Source organism: Carlito syrichta, unplaced genomic scaffold (assembly GCF_000164805.1).
Source record: "Carlito syrichta isolate Samal-C Ts95f unplaced genomic scaffold, Tarsius_syrichta-2.0.1 Scaffold262834, whole genome shotgun sequence".
Classification (NCBI taxonomy): Eukaryota; Metazoa; Chordata; class Mammalia; order Primates; family Tarsiidae; genus Carlito; species Carlito syrichta.
This window is the reverse complement of record NW_007206930.1, coordinates 538,211-559,979: the sequence shown is the minus strand read 5'-3', so window position 1 is coordinate 559,979 and position 21,769 is coordinate 538,211. Positions and strand designations below refer to the sequence as shown.

General features: G+C 40.3%; 1 protein-coding gene across 2 annotated transcripts in view; it reads left to right on the top strand.

Annotated features, from left to right (window-relative positions):
- Positions 1 to 270: 270 nt before the first annotated feature.
- Positions 271 to 21,769, top strand: part of PCSK1 (proprotein convertase subtilisin/kexin type 1) — a 48,075-nt gene continuing 26,576 nt past the window's right edge. Inside the window, exons 1-7 of one of the 2 annotated variants that reach the window (XM_008052203.2) lie at positions 271 to 689; positions 4,187 to 4,291; positions 7,713 to 7,823; positions 9,973 to 10,119; positions 11,779 to 11,855; positions 17,281 to 17,369; positions 21,344 to 21,516. In XM_008052203.2, the coding sequence (XP_008050394.1) occupies positions 510 to 689; positions 4,187 to 4,291; positions 7,713 to 7,823; positions 9,973 to 10,119; positions 11,779 to 11,855; positions 17,281 to 17,369; positions 21,344 to 21,516 (882 nt within the window). In that variant the 5' untranslated portion in view covers positions 271 to 509. Of the gene's footprint in view, positions 690 to 1,265; positions 1,464 to 4,186; positions 4,292 to 7,712; positions 7,824 to 9,972; positions 10,120 to 11,778; positions 11,856 to 17,280; positions 17,370 to 21,343; positions 21,517 to 21,769 lie in introns of those variants that run through there. The other variant, XM_008052204.2, reaches the window with a different exon arrangement.

Below are 21,769 nucleotides of genomic sequence, written 5' to 3'. Positions count from 1 at the left end.
CGTACTGCACCCCCAGCCTTTGGTGCTTGGTAGTTCCATTCCAACGGAGCACCTCTCATTGAGAAGTGAAGATGTTTCTCACAGCTACAGAATTTATGGGCAGACAAGGAGCAGACTTCACTGATCCTAGCAAACGGCTCCTTCCTTTTCTTAATCCCTCGCTGCTTATTTTAGCCGCTTCTCCACCCCGCCGGGAATACCATTCAGATCTTAGTCCAGGTAGATCTGACGTCAAGAGATGGCTTTCGTCGATTTGACGTGTAAACACTCATTTCCATTCTGGCTGGGAAGGGCTGGGGCTCTACTCAGCCTGGAGAGCGAAGCGCTTCACTGAGTGCCCGCCACCGCCCAGCCTTTCCTCGCGCGCCTCCTAGCTCTTTGCTGAGCACCCGGGAGCCAGGAGGGGTCAGGAGCCCGAGGGTGGCAGGGGCGAGTCAGTCTGGCTTGCCTCCTACCTGGCTTCCCTTCCGTCTCCCCTTCCCACCTGGGTGCGAGCGAGCGTGTGAACCATGGAGCGAAGAGCCTGGACTCTGCAGGGCACTGCCTTCGCCCTTTTTTGCGCGTGGTGTGCACTGAACAGTGTGAAAGCTAAGAGGCAGTTTGTCAATGAATGGGCGGCGGAGATCCCCGGGGGCCCAGAGGCAGCCTCGGCCATCGCCGAGGAGCTGGGCTATGACCTTTTGGGTCAGGTAAGAGTTTCCACTTTCAAGAAACTTTCCGGGGTCCAGGGAAGCTGGCGGGACTAGAGCGCGGTCTCTCCAGCGGGAGCAGGTTGCACTCTCCTGTGCCCAAGGCGGCTAAGAACTAGGAGCTTCTCCAGCTCCCGCCAGCCGCGCGCTTGGAGAGAAAGATTGCATTATTTACTGTTTGGGCAGGGCGCAGCATGGCAGAAGGAAGCTACTGCAGCTGGGTAGAGCTTGTTCTTCTTACTGTTGTTGGCAGCTCTAGGACTGAAATCCGTTTCCACGCGGCTTGGTAGAAAAATCCCTCCACGCCTGTTCAGGGAACTTGAGATGCGCTCAAGCTCTCAGCAGCCTAGCTCCCCCCGGAGAGGCAGAGCACGCCGTCTCCTGGGACTCTGGCGGGCTGCGTCAGGAGCCGGTTGTTTCCTTCCTTTCAATATGGCAGCATCAGATCCAAGTCCTGAGGCGAGGGGACGAGCAGGCTTGGGGGTGCCCGCCTGGCAGCCTTGGGGGGCACACCCAGGGCGCTAGGAGAGCGCCAGCTGCTGGGACTCGCGACCCAGAGGTTGAGGGGACCGGAGTGGCACGGGAAGCTGCGGGAGACGAGGTTGGGAACAGACGCTGAACCATCCATCTCTAGCCCTCTCTGGGGAGCTCCGAATTTTCACTGGGAACTTGTAAAGTCCAAGCTTCGTAACTTTGCTCGGCCAACCCCCTGCAGGGTCGACTGCCGAACTGACAGCGGGGAAGGGATTTGTGTCTTTCCTGTTCCTCAACCAAGTACGTAATCGTTTCTCCGGGGGTTTCGGCTTACGATGGAAACTATTGCCCAAGTGGGGTCTGGGTTAATAAATAGTTTGAAGGCTGATGGGGGGCGTCGTGAAGGCATAAAGAGAAACACTGCTTAGCTGCACGATTCCGAGGGACCCCAGGGGATGAGACTTTCAATCTAGAGCTTTTCTTTTCCTTGGCTCAGAATCAAGCCCTGGCCCTCGGCCTTGGAAGTTGGTCTGCGTCGAAGCGGGGGAGGAGGGAGTTGTAAAACATTTTGGCGCGTTCCCCCCCCCCCCTTTTTTTCTGGAGGTGGTGATTGAGTGAGACGCCGCTGAAGTCACGGATGAGTAATCGGCGTGGGCGCTGGCGATTCCACAGATCGAGTCCGCTGGGGAATTCGCCTCTCTTGCTAGAGGCTCCATTCTCTAACTTTATGAGCCAAACTGTCTTTGAAATGCCCGTCAGCAAAGTCAATGCAGACTGGCTTCCTGTTGTCCCAGCAGCAGACCCAACCTTTTGCTTTTTTGTCCAGCCTGTGCTCGGTGCCAGGCTCAGTGACAGGGTTTGAGGGATAAGGGGGGGAAGAGAACCGCTCTCAAGGAATCAAGAATCTAGAGGAGAGTGGCTTAGAAACAAATGATTGCAATTGAATGTAATTTGTGGAATAATAAAAGGTGTGCTTGGAATCAGTATTTGTTGATTGAAGAAATGAAAGCAGAGGTGTGAAAGAAAACTGCCCCGAAGAGGAAGCATTTGCACAGGGTTTAGGAAGAGGAGTCAGAGGTTGCCAGGAGAACTTGATGAGATTGGAGAAGACACTCCAGGCATTGAAAACAGCTTGTCAGAAAACAGGGAGACATGATGCAGCTTAGTGTAAGTCTGGCAACTGCCCACGATTTGGGGGAATTTTTGAGACCAAGAGAGTCTATGGAAATGTGCTGGCAGGTACTTTGGCATCATGGAAATCTTAAATGGGGGAAAAAAACTGAGGATTTAATCCCGTATTCCTTGGACAGCTACTGAAAGGCTTAAATAGCACCCGTGTGGAAGGAGCTAGGGAGGAGAGCAAAAAATAGATCTCTTTTCTTTTTCCCACCTGTTAACCCCAGACATGCATCTAAATCTGGACCATTCAATGTGAGAACTGCTTTTCAGAATAAACAAACATACATTCAAAAAGTAAAACAAAAATTCTTTTTCTTTGGAGGAAGAGATGACATAGTCACAAAAAGCATTACAAATTAATGGAAGCCAGGCTCGGTGGCTCAGCCTGTAATCCCGTGCTTCAGGAGGCTGAGGTGAGTGAATTGCCTGAGCCCTCAGGTTCGAGACCCACCTGGGCAAATTGTCGAGACCTCATCTCTACAGTAAATTTAAAAATTAGCCGGGCGTGGTAGCGCGCGCTTGTAGTTCCTGCTACTTGGAAGGCTGAGGCAGAAGGGTCGCCGGAGCCCAGCAGATCGAGGCTGCGGTGGCCAGGAGCGTGCCACTGCACTCCAGTCTGGGGGACAGAGTGAGATTCCAACTCAAAAAAAAAAAATTAATGGAGAAAACAATCTATATTTACATGTGATTTTCAATGCTATATTTCCTCTAGCCAAAATGGCACTAATAACAAGAGTTTTGAAACAAACAACAAAAGTTATTGTGTCAGAATAATAATTATTTGTAAGAGACTGATAGTGCTTTTCTGGTTCTGCTTATCTCTCTTTTTGGTAAGCATTACTATAACTACACTAGTATACCATTCCTATCCTGAGTTCCTTATGGCCTCACGATAAAGCCAGGACTAAAGTACTGACAAAAAGCAGAATCAATTGACAGCAGGCACAGAGCTGAGCATTGGTGATCTTTTCCTATGGCTACTGATCTCTCTCCTCAACTCTGTCTATCTACAGCTTTTAGCAGGCTCACTACCTGAGGCTCAGGCTTGGATCAGGTCCTAAGCAAGCATTTCTAGTAAAAAAAAAAAATTAGGTGATGAGAACTAGCAATTTAAAGAATATGCTTATTCTGTATTAAACCGTTGCCAATTGTTTGTCTCTTAATTTGAAAAAAATGCAGGGCATCTAGAGGATTTGCTAGCTTCAAATTTAGCACTATTTTGAGTAAAGGATATCTAGCTCAGAAGAACAAGGAATGTAGTTTTAAATTGACCAAAGGTGATGACAGCCACTCAAGAAGTCTACATACCCTAAGGTAGAACACTTGCCCTAATTGTAGAATGCTCTGTCCTGAAAGCTTTGAATTAGTGAAAAATCAAATGGTCACTAATAGTAGCTAATAAAAATCATCACTATGAATTCAATGGCTATATTTTATAACAATGAATTATTTTAGCTGAATGTGTCATTAACCATAGATAATACCCCAGATTCTTACCTGTTTTCCACAAATATTTGTTCTCTGAAAGAATGCATTTGATTAAATGAGTTTTTCTGAGAAATGTCTACTTATACAATATTGTCACACAAAAACCAAATCTAGTTCCTCCAAAATGTGTGAAACAAGCATCACCAGCCCTCAAGGTATATTGTAAGTCCAAGTGATAATATCCAGAGAATCATCCCAAGACCTCTATCAGTAACTTCCTTTGTCATTTAACTTCAAGTACAAGGAATGTGCTTAGTAAAATTTGCCTGTCTCTAAGTCAGTTGGGATTCAAACTAGTTTCCATATATACTTATTTGGGGAAATGAATTTTTATTTTAAATTTTTTCCTTTTGTAGATTGGATCACTTGAAAATCACTACTTATTCAAACATAAAAACCATCCCCGAAGGTCTCGAAGAAGTGCCATTCATATCACTAAGAGATTGTCTGATGATGATCGTGTAAGTGTGCATTTGTCTTCACACCAGTACTCTAACTTATCTGCTTTCTTTATGATTTCTAATAAGAACAAAAGCATTCTGCAAATATGATTCTTTTTTATTGTGATTATGATTGTTTATCTGCAATGTTTCTTTCCATAAAGTTATCATTGCACATAATAATAACAAAATTGAATTGAATTGGCTCAGCTAAAGTCAATTTTTCTATATACACTTTATCATATGCAATTGTTTATATATACCTAAAGTTAATTATATACATATACTCACAAACTCAATCTAAGAGTATGAAAGTGAATATTGAAAATCAAGAGGCAGCACTACAAAAAATGTTTGACAATACAATCAATCAGCAACCTTTCATTATGTACCTGTTATGTACCAAACACTTTAATACCAATGTGGGGATGCCAAAGAAGTACATGAACCTTGCTTTCAATAACATTTCAGTGTAACCGAAACACATTCCACCATTTCTATTTGGTTTTGCTATATAAGGAACTAGTGTTTATGAGAGAGCTCTAAATCCATGTCTTCCTGAGGCAAATGTTTCCATAAGAGTTATATTGTTTGGTTCAAATCATTTGATCACTTTTCCATCCTGATTTATATTCAGATTCAATGATCAGGCAACAGCAGAAAGTGGTTATAATGATTATAGGTAAACAGGATGGAGACAATTTGAATATATAGCTAATGTACCTGTAGATTTTTGAAGTCTACTTTCAAAGTCAGCAGACTTATCAATAAAAAATGGTGATCACGTTGAGAGTATTGCAATTTGCATACACTATGTTGCTATGTTTTTTTCTGGAACGTGCTATACTGGAGGAAATTTATCCTGGTTGGCCTGATATTTGCTTAGATGATTTTTGTTGCTTATGATACTATAGATAATCGTGGAGAGAGATCCTCTTGGAGAAAGAATTAAAAACATCCTTTCAATTTCCCAGGGGAAAAAAGTATAATTGACAGAAATTTGATAGAACAGCCGAAAGTACATAGGATTCATGAAATCTGTGAAATAATTTGCTGTTTTATTTGTTTTCCAATTGATAGAGTGTTTAAAAGATGAAAAAGAAGAAGACAAAAATTATGAGGGTAGGAAATAATTGGGCCTGGGTTACCAGTGTTCAAAGGTAATGGAAGCAACTGCGTCTGACCAGGGATGCCATATCAGCACCATGGACAGTCACTCTATAGTTCATGTACACTCAACGTTAGCTCCTTTGGTCAAATTGTGACTAGTTGTGGGAAAACAACTCAGAGTCCCTGCACCTTACTCTAAAAGCTTCTTGTCCAGTGAGGTCTTCCCTTACCAGTCCCAAGGCAGATGGATTATTGTACGTGGGCTCTGAAAAGTAGGACACTGACTAGGCTTAGTCCTTGGGCAAAGCATGAGAGATTTCCTTTTCTGCCTAAATGCATGCCCAAAATGTATGTCCATTAATGCACAAGGAAGTCAAAATGACTCCCTTTTACATGTTTATTGGAAAAACTTAAGCCAGGCATAGTGGCTCATGCCTATAATCCCAGCACTTTGGGAGACTGAGGGAGAAGGATTGCTTGATGCCAGGAGTTCAAGATCTCGGCAACATAGTGAGACCCCATCTCTATTTTAAAAAGAAAAGGAGAAAATTGGACAGAGTAGAGCATACCTCACTGCTATTCTTATTCAAAGTACCTCATGGAAATTAACAGGTGACTCTGTCCTACTCTTTAGATATCTCCTTGATAGTTGATTTTAGGGGGTGTCCCAAGGTATTATGAAAAAGAGCTAAGAATTTATTCCCTAACTCAGGTATAATTTTGCAAAAATATTAGCCCAATAGTAATTTTATTTTAAGAAAAACCTGGAACCATAGAAGCTTGCAGTGGAAGGTTGGAGTTGACGATCTTTAACATTCTTTTCAGATCAAAAGTATTATTTACAATTAAGTACATGATACCTATTATGTAGAATAAAAAGACACCACCAATTTTCCTCTACTGCATTTGGCCTGCTCTTCTAGAAATTAATATGAGATTCTGAGCTAATAACATTAATCATAACACTGTTTCCTACAATTGGATATTTATCTGATCAGATGGCAGAGTCTCTTCTTATATTCCATTTCTAAAAATTACTTTTAATGTTCTTTTTATTGCTCTTTTTAAAATGGGGGATAATACTCTTTCAAATCAACCCTGTGAAATGCAGTGATAGTCTATCTTTACAAGTCTATTAATGAAGTCTCCAACTGTAAGTGACCCTCTACCTCAAAGATTAGTACTTGTTTCTGGCAGTCAGCTTTCAAAGACCAATTCAGATGACAGGCATTATTCCAAACATTGGGGTATTTTAAGCCAAAACAATTGTGCTTGAAAATACAAGCACTTTAAAAATAAATTATAGTGACTAATTTCTAGCACTCAAGTCCTTCCCAATGTTTATAATAGGTTTGCAGTGTATTTTCTAATTGAAATTCAGGACAGTCTTAGTGGATGGTTTTATCCTTTCGTTGCAAATTATTTTCCAGTTCTCATTTTTGGTACTGACTCATGCGTACTCTCACATTAACAATATCCTGACACATACTGAACTGCCATCGTGTATACAACAGAAAAGATGTGTTTTGGGCAGGAAATAGTCATGTTGCCCAGCAAAGTAAGAGTATAGCATTATCACAAAATGAATACAATAACAAGGCAACCCCCCACCAGGGCCTCAAGTATAATAGGATTATGCTGTAAATTTGGGACAGGTAATTTTTGAATTGTCAGATCTCTTTGCATAATGCATGAGGCTGAATTAATGGTAAGTGTGCATGGTCAGTAGGACTCATTTATCACCCTGGATCTGTTTCTCATTTTAAATACTCTTAACTCTTAACAGGGGGCTGAAGCACAGGGGAGTCAGAGTTTCAAATATGCAAAATCACAGCACCATTCTTTTCTTGTATAATATTTGCAATTTCTACCTTTTGCATGTAAAGAAATAGAAATTAATCTAAAGGGCATCATAACAGCAGTCTCAGCAGACTCTTAGTTTGTTGACTCATTCCATTAAAGTGGACAAATTTTCAGCTGTAGAGTCCTGGAACCTCAATATAAAAATTGGTATTATGGTTCATTTGCTGATGAAAGCAGACTGAACTTTTGCTTCCACTGTAACCACAGTGTAAATAATTTGAGAGAATTATCATTTCACTGACTGCTTCTCCTCACCCTAAAGGTGCACTTTCCTGTAACAGAGGAGTAATTCATCTACCCAGTGGGCAATCCCTTTTTCTCACTGAGCTGTCAGTTTGATCTGTAGTCAAATGAAAATATTGCAGCACTGCCTAAGCTCTGATGGGAAGGGTACCAGAGACAGAGGGAAGATAATTACACAGAGATGACTATTTAACTTTTGATTTTCTTACTATAAAAATCCTTGTAGGTGATATGGGCTGAACAACAGTATGAAAAAGAAAGAAGTAAACGTTCAACTCCAAGAGACTCAGCACTAAATCTCTTCAATGATCCCATGTGGAATCAGCAATGGTATTTGGTAAGCACCTAGAGAAGGACTGTAAGGGGCCTGGGTTCTTGATATTGTTACATCTGTACAATGGATCTTTTTTTTTTTTACAATGGAGAATTTAGTAGAGGGCTGTGTTATACAGAGATTAGGGTTGATGGGACCTTCCATGATCAGGATTTTCTGTTTTGCTGGGTGAGGGTGTCTGAGACAGAGATCTTTAGCTGCTATGAGAGCAGTTGTCGTATTTTGTCTTCTTGAGCTTATCTGGGATAAATGTAGAAGCATCATGTCTTGCAGGTTAGGGGGTCCAAAAAATAGTACCCATGGCAAAAATCTCATTTGGTTAAAGTTGATCTTGAGAACCTTTTAAATTGCTCACAGAATATGGCATATACATCCCCGAATGACAATTCTTACATGATATAGATAAATCTCTGAATGAAGCTAATTCTTATATGGTACAGGCGAGTCTCTGAATAAGACTCTTTGAGTGAGGAACATACAGAAAGTGTACTGCAAAGTCTAGACTTGTAAACCTTTCCACCTTTAAGGATTGTTACCAAATCCTTGAGTGGAAAAATTGTAAGTGTCGCTGCCGGTACACAAGGTCTGTTTTAACATTAAGCCTCCATTGTCCTAATACATGTTAATAGAATGGTTTGTTGTTGAGAATATTATAAAAGATGATTTTTTAATGACAACCTAAAGCTAAGGCTTAGACTCTTTTTTTGCCTTTTAGAAAAGAGGACCTGTTTCTCTTGCCAATATCTTAAGTACTTATTCATTGCAGCAGAAAAGACTTATCAGCTAACAGTTTTGTGAATTTACTGTGTGCCAAATATTATTCTAAGTGTTTGACATGAATTAACTCATTTAGTCCTCACAACTACCTTATGTTGTAGATATAGTAATTATGCCCATTTAACAGATAATGAAGCAGAGTCACTGGCAAGTAGAATAATTTGCCAGAATTGTGTGGCTGCTAGTGGTGGGACCATAATTGTTGGCCCCAGAGGCTACACTCTTAACGATCGCACTCTAATTGCTTCTGCAATGGACACAGAGGCCTTCTTCTCTGGCTTTGGCCCACAATCTGTGTATGGTTCTAGCCTTCTATAATTCAGCTTTACACCGGTAAATTTAGCTTCAGCCTAGTAAATTCTTGCCTCTCCCCCATACCCCACCATGCTTCTTTGTGGGTAGAAACAGTGAGGGGAAAGTCTCATTTATTGTCACTTAATCATTTATTTACTTTTTCTAATTTAAATATACATATATATTTAATAGAGATGATGTCTGGCTGTGTTGCCTAGGCTGGTCTTGAATTCCCTGGGCTCAAACAATCCTCCCGCCATGGCCTCCCAAAGTACTGGGATTACAGACATGAGCCACTTACCTGGTCCATTTACTGACACTTTTGATTGTTGTTACTTACACATTTCATATTGACTTCTTCCCCAGGTAACTGGCATTCTTCTGTATGTCAGCTATCTCTCTCATATGCTTGGAAATGTGCTTATATCTGTGTTTCCTTGCTGCCCAACTCCTGTATTACATTCCCACACACCATAACTATCAGAAAAATCATTTGAAAAGGAAAACCCCAAATCTCCCACAGACACTCCCCAACTTGCCTCTTACCTGAAAATAGGCAATTAAATTGCAACTCCTGATGAGATCACAGTCTCCTGAGCATTTCAGGTTCTGCTCTTCCTTTAGAAGAAAAGTTCTAAACCCCTCATGAATGACTGTGTGCCAGACAATGTAATGTGAGCTCAATAAGGCAACAAAGAACCAAGATTTGAGGGGAGATGGAAATTTCCATACATGAAAGCATGTTATTATAAATGAAATAAATTTAAGGGTAAATGTCTTCTAAACCATGTAGTTCAAAGAGAAGCCCAGATGATTCATCCTTGCAATAGAAGTCCCACTGGAACTATCGGGAGAAGAGAGGCACTCTGATGATTCATATGGTCCTACTCTCAACTTTGTTTTCCATTTCACCTACTTTTCTTCTAAAGAGTAGAAGTTATTATCATTAAAAATCATAGCTTAAAATCGTTCCCCTTAACCCAAGGGAAAAGAAAAAGGGTCTCTAGGTGGGAGCTTAAGTTCCCATTTTTTAGCACACACATCATTATGTTACCAGTGCTTCTTGTTTTTTCTTTACCAGCAAGATACCAGGATGACAGCAGCCCTGCCCAAACTGGATCTTCATGTGATACCTGTTTGGCAAAAAGGCATTACGGGCAAAGGAGTTGTTATCACTGTACTGGATGATGGCTTGGAGTGGAATCACACGGACATTTATGCCAATTATGTGAGTCTTTCCCACACCTGTGACACACAGTCACACAGTTAGGACTTTCCTTCTCTTCAAGGGGATGTAGCTCTGATGTTAACCCCTGGGATAATGAACCAAGGCTTTGTCCCTTTTCGCAACCTTCCATCAGCTCATATAGATTTATTTTGAACCAGTGGACATTGAAATAATTCAATGGGGTCAAAGATTGTACTAAACTGTGTGTTGGGAGAGGGTAGGGAAGGTACCTACACCAATTAAGTTATTAAGAGTCATTCAACTGGGCACGGTGGCTCACACCTGTAATCCCAGCACTTTGGAGGCAGAGGCAAGAGGATTGCCTAGCTCAGGGGTTTGAGACCAGCCTGAGCAACATGGCGAGACCTTGTCTCTACAATAAATCAAAAAATCAGCCGGGCATGGTGGCACATGCTTGTGGTTCCAGCTACTTGGAAAGCTGAGGTGAAAGGATCACCTGAGCCCAGCAGGTCGAGGCTGCAGTAACCACGAGTTTGTCATTGCACTCCAGCCTGGACGACAGAGTAAGACTTCGACTCAAAAAAAAATTAATTATATTAATTAAGGAGTCATTCAGACTCTTAACCACTCAGTGTTTGGGGCATTAAAGGAATCAGATTAAGCTTGATGCCTGAGACCACTTTCAAAGTCTCATTTCTCCCATCTTTTATGGGGTCTGTGTCTGACATCATGAAGTTATGTGGAATGTGATGCCTTTCATGTAAATGCAAAGCAAACACCACACAGTACAACTATGCCAAGGTAAGAAAGAAAAAGTTTACTAGAAATGGGAAAATAAATCAGTGAAAACTAACTGCTTCATTGTTTATGAAGTTCATGATATAATATTAACTCCACAATTTTATCTTAGGTCTTTAGATCAAGGAGGCAGACATTTCATCTTTAAGATTGTCTTCTGTCTTTCTCTTGTCCTTTCTACCCATCCAACATTCCCCAGTGTAACTCCAAGCAAAAGAGCAAAGGAGCAGGGAAGGAAAAGAAGAGATGAAAAATATTAGCACAGAGTAGAAAGTAGGAGTTACTGAAGGATATGCGAAATATTGAGGAGTAGTAACAGTGATAGAATTTCTATGTGAGATGTGCTTAAGTGTAGCAATCTGGTTGGAAAAGGAATTGAGGCCTAGAAGCTTGTCTTGAATTTCAAGCATGCTCTCTCGAATTAAACTACTTTTTATTTAGTGAACCTGTGGAGGCTGAAGGAGATCACTGTGGACTTGAGTCCCATCCTCAGCCACCTGTTTGCATCTATATTCATAAGAGTGTCAAAGTGTCACTAACTTGCTTAATGGTCTTATTAAGTCATTCAACTTCTCTGGACCTCTGAAAAATGAGGTGATTGAAAAATGAGATGATTGAAGTAAGTAAACGCTGATTTCTTCCAGCTGTAACATCTACGAGCATCTGTGAACCATAGGTTTGGTAACATTCACGGAGAATTGGATGCTTGCTCACGTTGCTGTGTTCATCAGCTTTGGCTGGTTTGTGGTTATGATAAATATTCAGTGTCAAGGCCAGAAACTCTAAAATGCAAACTTTCGAGCTATCAGCCAGGATGGGAAGGGGTAGGGATGTAAAGCTTAGGAAGTTCTGCTTTTGTGTGTGTATGATACTACAATGTTATTTTTGTTGTCTCTTTAGGATCCAGAGGCTAGCTATGATTTTAATGATAATGACCATGATCCATTTCCCCGATATGATCCCACAAATGAGAACAAGTGAGTAAGTGTGCATTTGGAGAAAATTAAGTACTTTACAATGCTTTTATCTTGTTTGAGAAAAGTATGCTATAAATTTCGTCCACATTTCAGCTCTCAAAAAATGTTAATGCACACCACACATAACACAATATTTTGTTGCTTTTAAAACAGAAACCAAAGCTTCTATTTTATATCCATTTTGGTTTGTAGAACCATATTTTCATAAGCATCTTATGAAATTCTCCCGTCACATATTACGGAATAGTTTCGACTTTAGAAAGAATGTTTGAGAAATAAAGATTACAAACTCTGAGTTCACACCCCTCCCGATTTCTCTATGAATCTTTTACTATTAGCATCTTTACTACTAGCTTGATGTTAGTCATGAAAAGAAAAATACACAAAGCAACATATATATGAGCAATGCTTACAACTTACAATGGTGGCTACAACCATCCTCACCAGGTATTCCCAGAAGAGCACGGCTAGACTTCAGGCAAGAAAAATGTCCTGGCCTCCAAATCCAACACAATCTCCAGGGCTTGGAACCAGTTAGTAGTCTGTCCAGAGTTCTTGCCAATGTAAGACCAAAGGGAAGAGAAAAGAGCCAGCATCTGACTCCTATATTAACTATCTCTCCATTGAAGTCATAGGGTGATGAGGTAAACCAAGAGCCAGACCTTGTAAAGTAAGAGGTCAAAGACCCAGAGAAAAGAGACTGTCAACCCTCCTTCCTAGCCCCAAATAAACTTCACCTTCTAGGCATGTGGATTCTCAAGGTCCACAGACTCTCAAGGCCCATAGAAGAAATTATCTTTGTTCGTGTGAATGTTTTTACATCAAGGAGACATTCAGACTTCCTTCTTCATTTTTTTCCACCCAGAAGAGACCTGCACCAAAATAGACAAAAGTCAAGGTCAAAATTAGGGCTTGCAGTTACAAGTGGGAGTGGAAACTACTGTTAGATGTCACATAAATGCTTCCTTTTTCTCTCTGGATGGTTCTGTCTCTTGGACTGTTACTCAACTTGCAATTTGGGTCAGTCAATTCTCTCTCTCCCCATCCTTCCCTCCTTCTCTCCCTCTCTTCTCCTTCCCTCCCTCCTTCTCCCTTATTCTTTCTTAGAACTCCCATGTGCTAGCGCTGTAATACTAACTCAAAGTATTTTTTTCTTTTGGTGCTTTCTCTTCCAGAAAGCCAAAAACTCTGGGAAGGGAGGCTGGGGTATATGGTTTGGCCTCAACTTCTTGGGGAAAAGGGGAGGCTCATGGAGGGTTCAAAAATATGACTTCTTTCAGTATCACTTATTTCTTTGAGAGCTTGAGTAAAGAGGTTAACCACAAGCACTCTGAAGAGGCTAAAACATTCAGTTACAGTACAATAGGAATCGCTGGCAGGAACATCATTGGAAGAAAGTGGGAGTGTCTCAGGAGCTCATAGCAGGTCCCCCAGACAAATTTTTTGCCACATTTCTGAGTCAAAATAGTGCAAGACCAGTGGGAACATCTGTTCTTTTGGAGTATAGCCTTGGAATGTCAACCTGGATGATAGTTATGGTTTTGCCAATTAGCAGCATAGAGGGTGATCTCGGGAAAATCACTCACCTCTCTTTATCTCTAGTTTTTTTGTCTCCTAAAACGGATGACAAGGCACCTGTGCCTTACATTTCTGAAAGAAATTTCCTGAGGAAATGAGTGACAAGTACTTGGACATAAGAGACACCCTTCTTAGAAAAGAGTAAAAAACAAGCACTTTCATTCCACCCCCTTGATTAAGACTAAAGGAAAATCTGCTCCCAGCCACATGGGTGCCACAAAGGAGCCATAGCTGGAGAAATCAGCTCCTTCCTAGGCAGTGTGCCTCCTTCTAAGCAGATGCTGGGTCTGGCCCCAGGATCCACTGTGAGTGATAACTTGTGTACTGGCTGCATAGTAGGTGAATATTTGTCGAAATGATACTCTCTGGAGTTTCTCTAGTCAGGAGAAGGGAGACTTAAGACCTTCCTCCTCCCAAATGGGGAGTCAGTTTATAACAGCTATTATAACAGCACAGCATTTATAATAACTGTTTATCTTTCTGTCTATCTATCTAACTATCTACCTATCTATTTTTTACCTTATAAAATTTGATTTTACCCAACTCGGAGAACTCCAAGGACCTCAAGGAAGTAACCCATATAATGATATTTACTTTGTGCCTGAAAACTCTGAGCTACCAGCAAAGAGCCTGCCATGAAACTTCCATGTGGCATGAAGGTAGCGTGGCATAGTCCAACAGTTAAGAGCACAGATTTTGGAGCCAGATATAGATCAAATCTTAGATCTGGCACTTAATAGTTGAGTGATCTTGGGCAAATTACTTAACTTTTGTGTGCTTGGATTTACTTAACTTTTGAAAAGGGATATCTATTTCATTAAGTTATGAGGATTAAATGAACTTATATATATGGCTTGGACACTGATAAATAAAAAGTTAAATAAGCATTTGATGTGATGATGATGATGATAATGATAATGACAGTGACAGTGATCACAGCATCTCACTGAGCAACTGAGCTAGACCTTCTTTCCGTGCAAAATCAACGTGACAAGAATAATATCATTCAACAGGAGCAAAAACAGAGACGAGTCAATTTTCTGAGCCAATTCAGAATCTGCTATTTGAAAATGACATAATGAGCTACTATCTTTCAGGGTCCTCTTGACGATCAACCAAAAAGGGTAGCCTCCTAAAGGTATAATAAGAAATAGAGTTACTCTTCCAGCATGTTGTCAGATATAAATCTCTTAGGTTTGGAAAATAAATGCCCCCGTTTTATCTTGGCCTTTATAGCAACTGGAGACCCATTATCTCCCAATTCCAAGGGTATTATCTCTCCAAGTTATCTGGATTGCTGCTGTTCTTTATTACTATGTAAATGAGATTACTAGAAGCCGTATTTGAATTCTCCTTTGCAAATCAAAAGAGGAATCACTAAATAATAAAATCTTAAAAAGTACAGGTACCTCTTATTATCAAACTAGAAATAATCTGTATTTAGTATTTCAACACCAATTACAAATTCTTTATGTAGTTCAATAAACATGTGTGACAAGGATTTTTTAACCAGAATAAGAGTAGTTTTTAAACTATCTTGAAAAATAATTTTTATAAAAATAAATTTGTTTAAAATCCAGTTACTACCATTGTTCTAAGATAATAGAAGGTTCTTTTATCTCAACACCTCACTTAGGAAACAAAGAGAGCTGTAGGTCTTTAAAGAATAGCAAAGACATACTTTTATCAAGTCTTCCCTTCTTCTCAATGTGTAGAGGCGGGAACTGAGCGTGAGAGGAGGAAAACATATCAGCCCGTATTTGTACTATGATTCCACTGCAAACTTTCAATAGAAACTAGTCAGGCCTCAGTATATAAGGAGAGATAAATAACAGGTAATGGCACACTCCATCATTTTGTAGGACAATGACACAATTCTGGCAATGTGTGTCAATGGGTTGATTCTGTTGGCTCAAACTGGACACTTGTACTGGGTTCTTTTGCTATTTTGAGCTCTGTCTCTCATTCTATATAACAGGAAATTTAGGCAGTGGAAACTTCTGGAAGCACATTTGTCAGAAGCAAATAGGGCTAATCCAAAGAAAAAGAGCGCTAATCTAGCAACAAAGCATACAATGTCTTCTATGTGTTCAAACGTGTACACAGGTCTCAGAGAATGGGTGTGTTCAGGACACCTTCAGCAGCAAATAAAATAATTCTAACTCAAAGATTAAGCAGGATCTTAATTTTGAATTTTTTATAAAATATCACCCAAGGAATGTTCCAGCTTCAGATATTACAAGATCCAGGAGCTCCAACAATATGTCCTCAGGACACCAAGCACTCTGTTTTCATCTCTTGGTGCTGCTCGCCTCTACTCAGCTTCAGCAGACTCATGTGTGGCAGAGCAAGATCCACATGGCTCACATGAACTGAAACCTCAAGATTCCCAAGAAAAAGCAAGGTTCTCTTCCCCAGAATCTGTATCAATCTTTGAAAGCTGTCTAGGAGGAGAGGACCCATAATGGAAAGAATCACAAGAAGTCAGGAAGGCCAGCCTGGGCAGCATAACAAGACTTCAACTCTACAAAAAATAGCTGGGCATGTTGCCTGTGGTCTCAGCTACTTGGGAGACCGAAGAAGAAATCACCTGCACCCAGGAGGTGGAGGCTGCAGTAAGCCGTAATCATGACACAGTACTCCAACAGGGGCGACATAGTAAGACCATCCAACACACACACACACAAAAGTCAGGAAGAGCCACTTCTTGAATGGGAAAATACTAGTATACAAAAAAGATGTGTGCTGCATCAGGGAAGACAATAAGTTAAAGATAATTCTATTGTCCTGACCTAGAATTCCTTTCCAGTATTAACACCAAGGAGAGGGGAATGTCACTAAGTGGAAAGAGACCTGGAATCATCTTTGGTACTATAGAAAAAAGAGAATTCTTATGGATGACCCAGTCAGTTTAGGAATTTGGTATTCCATCCTGGGTTGAACGAATAGATGGCCAGTATGTTGGTGTCTAAAGCTAGCTGGCCAACACTGTAGCTCAGAGCGAAGCCCTCCTCTCTTTTCTTCTACGTCTGGTCAAGATTCCTCCAAACCACCAACAGCCTTAGTGCTGCTCCAAGATATTCCCACAGTGGAATAAAGTCATGAAATAAATAAGTTCACATTAGTGTGCTCTTGGCTTATTGGCCCTCCTGAGTTAGAATGGTGATGGGAAAAGACAATTATCATCCCCAGAATTTCAGAAGTGATGCTTTAGTGCTGGAATTTGGTGTTTTAGAGATAGTTTTTTTCCTCCAAATACTCTAAAATCATCAATTATCTTATTTGACTAATTGCAACACCAATTATGTTTAGGCTTCTGGCCCCAGTCAGAGTTGACGGAACACACTGGTTTCCCAATTAGCCTATAGAGTCTTCTGAAAAATCTCAAGTGCCTCTGGGTACCAGATAATTCTCAGACATTTTAGTGTGCTATATGGTTAGAGAAGAGGAGGAGGATTTAAAAGGGAACTTAAAAGTATGAAGCAGAAGTCATTTCTTTGAAATCATTTCTGAGGTCAGAGTTTCATAATAGTATTAATAACTAACACTGAGTGGGTTCATACTATCTGTCAGCCACCATTTTAAGTGCTTTACATACAATATCTCAGGTGATCTTTACAGCAATTGTCTGAGGATACGTAACTTACCCAAAGTCAAGTCAGAATTTGAACTCACACGCCTTGGCTCTGGTATCTTTGCTTTTCATCTGAACATAATTTTCATCTAATACTAATGGAAAGAAAATGAAACATAAGGCTGATAAAAAGTTGTATCTACCATGAATTCATATGCAAACCAAATGTTTGTCCTTATGTAGGTTTTTTAATTCTTATTTTTTAATCCTCAGACATGGGACCAGATGTGCAGGAGAAATTGCCATGCAAGCAAATAATCACAAATGCGGGGTTGGAGTTGCATACAATTCCAAAGTTGGAGGTAAAGCAGAGGTTGTTCATGTAAATGGGGGAGGGTGTTTTTCTTTTCAACAATCAAAGGAAGAAATGAGTTCCCTGCAAAATTTGTTGCAGGACTTGAACAAGCAAATCAATGGCTATGGATTCTTAGTAAATGGATGGCTGAATATAGCTATACATCTTTGCAGGAAAAAAACAATATGGAAATGTCGAATTACATTTGAACCAAATCTAATTTTCTCTATGTTCTGATTTAGAAGGGTTTGTTATTGAGTGCTTGCTAAGGGAACAGAAGGAGGAGGTATATTTAGGCAAAGACTTTTCCTGCTTCTCAGTTCTATAGAAGTTTTTCATTTTATAGCAAAGAACAGCTTCAGAAAAAAAAATTTAAGCTGTACTTGTTATATTAAGTAGCCAAAGGTTATCTTTTATAGCAAGGATGTAGAATCTTTAATTATTTTAGTCAGTGGCCACATGGCAAAACACATGGTAAGTTCCACTGGGGTAACTAAGAACATTTTAATAAAGAAACTATTTACAAGAGTTAGAGAAAACTAATAAAGGGCTAATGAATGTAAGCAGATGTTGCCACCTTTAGACCTGAAGGAGCAAGGGGAAAGAGAAATGGTACCTGGCTCTCCTCTCATTCCCCACCCACCTGCTGGTGTCTTCAGTTGACTGAGACCAACGGCCAGGCAAGAGACCCTGCTGAGGCAGTCCATGTTCCAGTGGAGAAGGGTGGAAAGTGGATCTGTAGAGGCTAACAGAGATGATACCTCTGATCTCTTTACACTATCCCTACCTTGGGCTCTCATCTCATATGATAAACTTTGAATTTAGTTTTGTTTTCAAACACTATAACCACCAAAAAGATGAATTGTAGGACACATCAATTACAATATAACCCCATTAAACTCTACATTAGCATACCTTGAATTTGGTTATATATTCCTTCTTACAAACCAAATAAATATCAATTTGCACTCAGAGACACCTCGCGAATCACTGACCAGTAACTCAACTGTACTTTTTTTACTAAATAGGGAAAAACGAATCACTTCATATTAAATAGTATAGCGTTGGAACCAATTATTTCATTGTAATAACATTTGGCTTATAATAGAATTTTGGACATTGAGGCACTGATTTATGACAAGAAATCAAAATTTTATATCTTATATTTTTCTTTTTTTTTTTGTTTTTGAGTTGGAGTCTCACTCGGTCGCCCAGACTGGAGTGCAGTGGCCGCTCCCGGCCACCGCAGCCTCAACTGCTGGGCTCCGGCGATCCTTCCACCTCAGCCTTCCAAGTAACTGGAATTACAGGCATGCGCTACCATGCCCGGCTGATTTTTTGATTTATTATAGAGATGAGATCTCGTTGCCCAGGCGGGTCTCGAGCCCGTGGGCTCAGGCAATCCACTCACCTCGGCCTCCCAAAAGCGCGTGATTACAGGCTGAGCTCTGAAACAGTTAACCGACATACATTGCAGGTTAATCGATACATGCTGGGCAACAGTAATTTGTTTGATGTCTTCCACCTGGTGTTTTTTTATTCAAGAAGACAATGCAGTCTCATTTTCTTCCTCCCACATTAATACATAATTTATTGTCCAGCCTATTTTTCGAAGAAGATGTGGAAGGACATACTCATGATTCTTGAAAACCAATTCTCAACTGATCGATCATATCTCAGTATATATTCCATCTCTCTATTTGCTTTTATGTGTAATTTGTATGGCAAACTTCAAGGAAATATATATTTTTGAAAAACTTGTGCTGGCATAAGTTTGTCCTCTATAATCACCAGCAATCTCTTTAAGTCTCCTGAGAGGGCACATCTAGGTTTGCTAGATGTTTGCTAGATTTAATGTCCCCTCAGAGGAGGCATCTGAGTGCAAAGGGATATACATCCTGGCATATATAATATATCTTTCATTAATACTGGATGCTTTTAGATTTTAAGTCTCTGTCTTGATTCCTTTAATACTAACATCTTTAAAGCGCTCCATTAATGTACAGAAAATGAAGACAGAAGCACAAATTATGTAAGCAACTAGAAGAAGGATTCACTTCTTAAGTCATGATGAATTAAATAGCTATAGTTTGTGAGAGATCATCTGATCCTTTCATTTTATAGAGAAAGAATAAGAAGCAAGCTTCCCAACACAATGAAAGATGGTTTGTGGCAGTGTATAACTGAAACATAAGTTTCTAAGACTACTGATTTTTTTTAATTACTCCACCTTTTGATCGTCTAGCTCCAAATGCATGTCTAACAATAATTTTTAAAATTAGGCACCTATTGTACGCCAATCACTTACCCTACAACGTATTATGGGCAGTGTATCCTGGTGATTACAAGGTGGGGGCCAGATTTTTAGGGTTCAAATCCTGGATCCCCAATTTCAAACTGTGTAGCCTTGGGCAAATCACTCTCTCTCCCTAGCCTCAATCTCTCCAGCTATAAAATGGGAGAACTACAGAACCCACCTCAAATGCTTGTTGTAAGGTTAGATAAGTTCACACCAGTAGGGCCTATAGGATGGTGGCTGCATATAGAATATCCTCAATGCATGTGAGCTGTTATTATCATTCCCATTTTACAGTAGAAGAAACTGAGGCACAGAGAGGTTAAGTGACTTGCCCAAAATTACATAGCTAGTAAGCAGCAGAGTCGGGAACTTTTCCTTCCAAATGCATTTTTAAACAGTTTTTTTTTTTTTTTTTGCAAATATAACTTTCACTGATCACGTCAATTACATTTCCTTTACCTCTGCTCCCTAATAAGGAATAGTGTGAAAATCTAAGGCTGTGAACTCCATTGCATTACAAGCCAGAAATAACCAGATAGCTGCCTGTATCTGTTCAGATTACTTTTGCCATCCTGGCTCTTGAATTCATGAATCTGACGATGGACAACAGCCTGTTGGAAAGCACAAAGAGCTACCACGTCTACCTTTTCCTGATGAAAAACGTTCCCCCTCAGGAGTGAAATCCAAGGCAATGATTTCATCCTTGATAATATTTAGAAGAAAATGAAGCATGTTTCTTCAAAATGTTTCTTAGCAAACACATAAAAGAATGGCCTCTGGGTTATTTTTAATCAGTGCTTAGAAACAAGAGTTCTTTCCCTCTTTGTTAGTTTCCTATTGTGGCTAGATCTTTTCAAGCTTCATGGTTTCCTGTCCATGGTTCTTTGTGTAGCACAGACTGGGTCACGGCCATTGTTGATACAGTCACGGGCAGGTGTGTCAAGGAGTGACTGTCTAGTGGGTCTTTCTGAAAGCTATTAATATTCTGTCATTTTGTTGGGGGTGGTGGAGGGAGGAGATACATTTTGTAATCAACAGCAACCATAGCCACTTCCTGTTGTCCAGTGATGCTACTCTCCTTCAACCTCAATGCCCAGACGTATTGCTGAGAACAGAGATGTGAGGGAAAAAAATTACAGCTGCCTGCATAGTGCATAGTATTATCTCTAAAGAGCAGTCAAGTAAGTTTATGAGGACAGTGACTTATGCTTTCCTTCTGTTTCTTTCCATGCTCTTAGTAGCTGGGTCATAGAAGTTGGGAACATCTAGTAGCTACCTGGTTTTTTACTCTCTTAAGAGCCCTTTAAAATATGAATATTGACTGGGGATGGTAGCTCATGCCTGTAATCCTAGCACTTTGGGAGGCCAAGGCAGGAGGACTGCTTGAACCAGGAGTTCAAGATCAGCCTGGGCAACACAAAAAGACCTCATCTCTACAAAACATCAAAAACTGGCAATAGTGGCATATGCCTATAGTCACATCTACTTAGGAGGCTGAGGTGGAAGGATCACCTGAGCCCAGGACTTTGAGGCTGTTGTGAGCTGTGATCATGCCACTGCATTCTTGGTAACAGAGTAAGACCCTGACTCAAATATGTATATATATGAATATTAAGAGCATTGTGCCTTTTCTACATGGACATACTGACATCAAACTTGTTTTGTTTTGTTTTGTCGCTCAGGCATAAGAATGCTGGATGGCATTGTGACAGATGCTATTGAGGCCAGTTCAATTGGATTCAATCCCGGACATGTGGATATTTACAGTGCAAGTTGGGGCCCTAATGATGATGGAAAAACTGTGGAGGGACCTGGCAGGCTTGCCCAGAAGGCTTTTGAATATGGTGTTAAACAGGTGAGATGCTTAACACAAACTCAAGTAAGATGACACTTGACAATTTGGATTGAAGGACAAGGAAATAACACTGTTATGTGGAAAGAAATGGTTGTGAATTTCTTAACAAAATTCTTTACAATTTTCAGTGGACTTAGGAAGCCAAGTCACTTTTCGGAGGGCTGGAATTTAAGGATTAAGAGAGTTTCCCTCTATGGCTATGTAGTTTTCCATCGTGTATATGTACCATATTCTCTTTTTTTTTTTTTTTTTT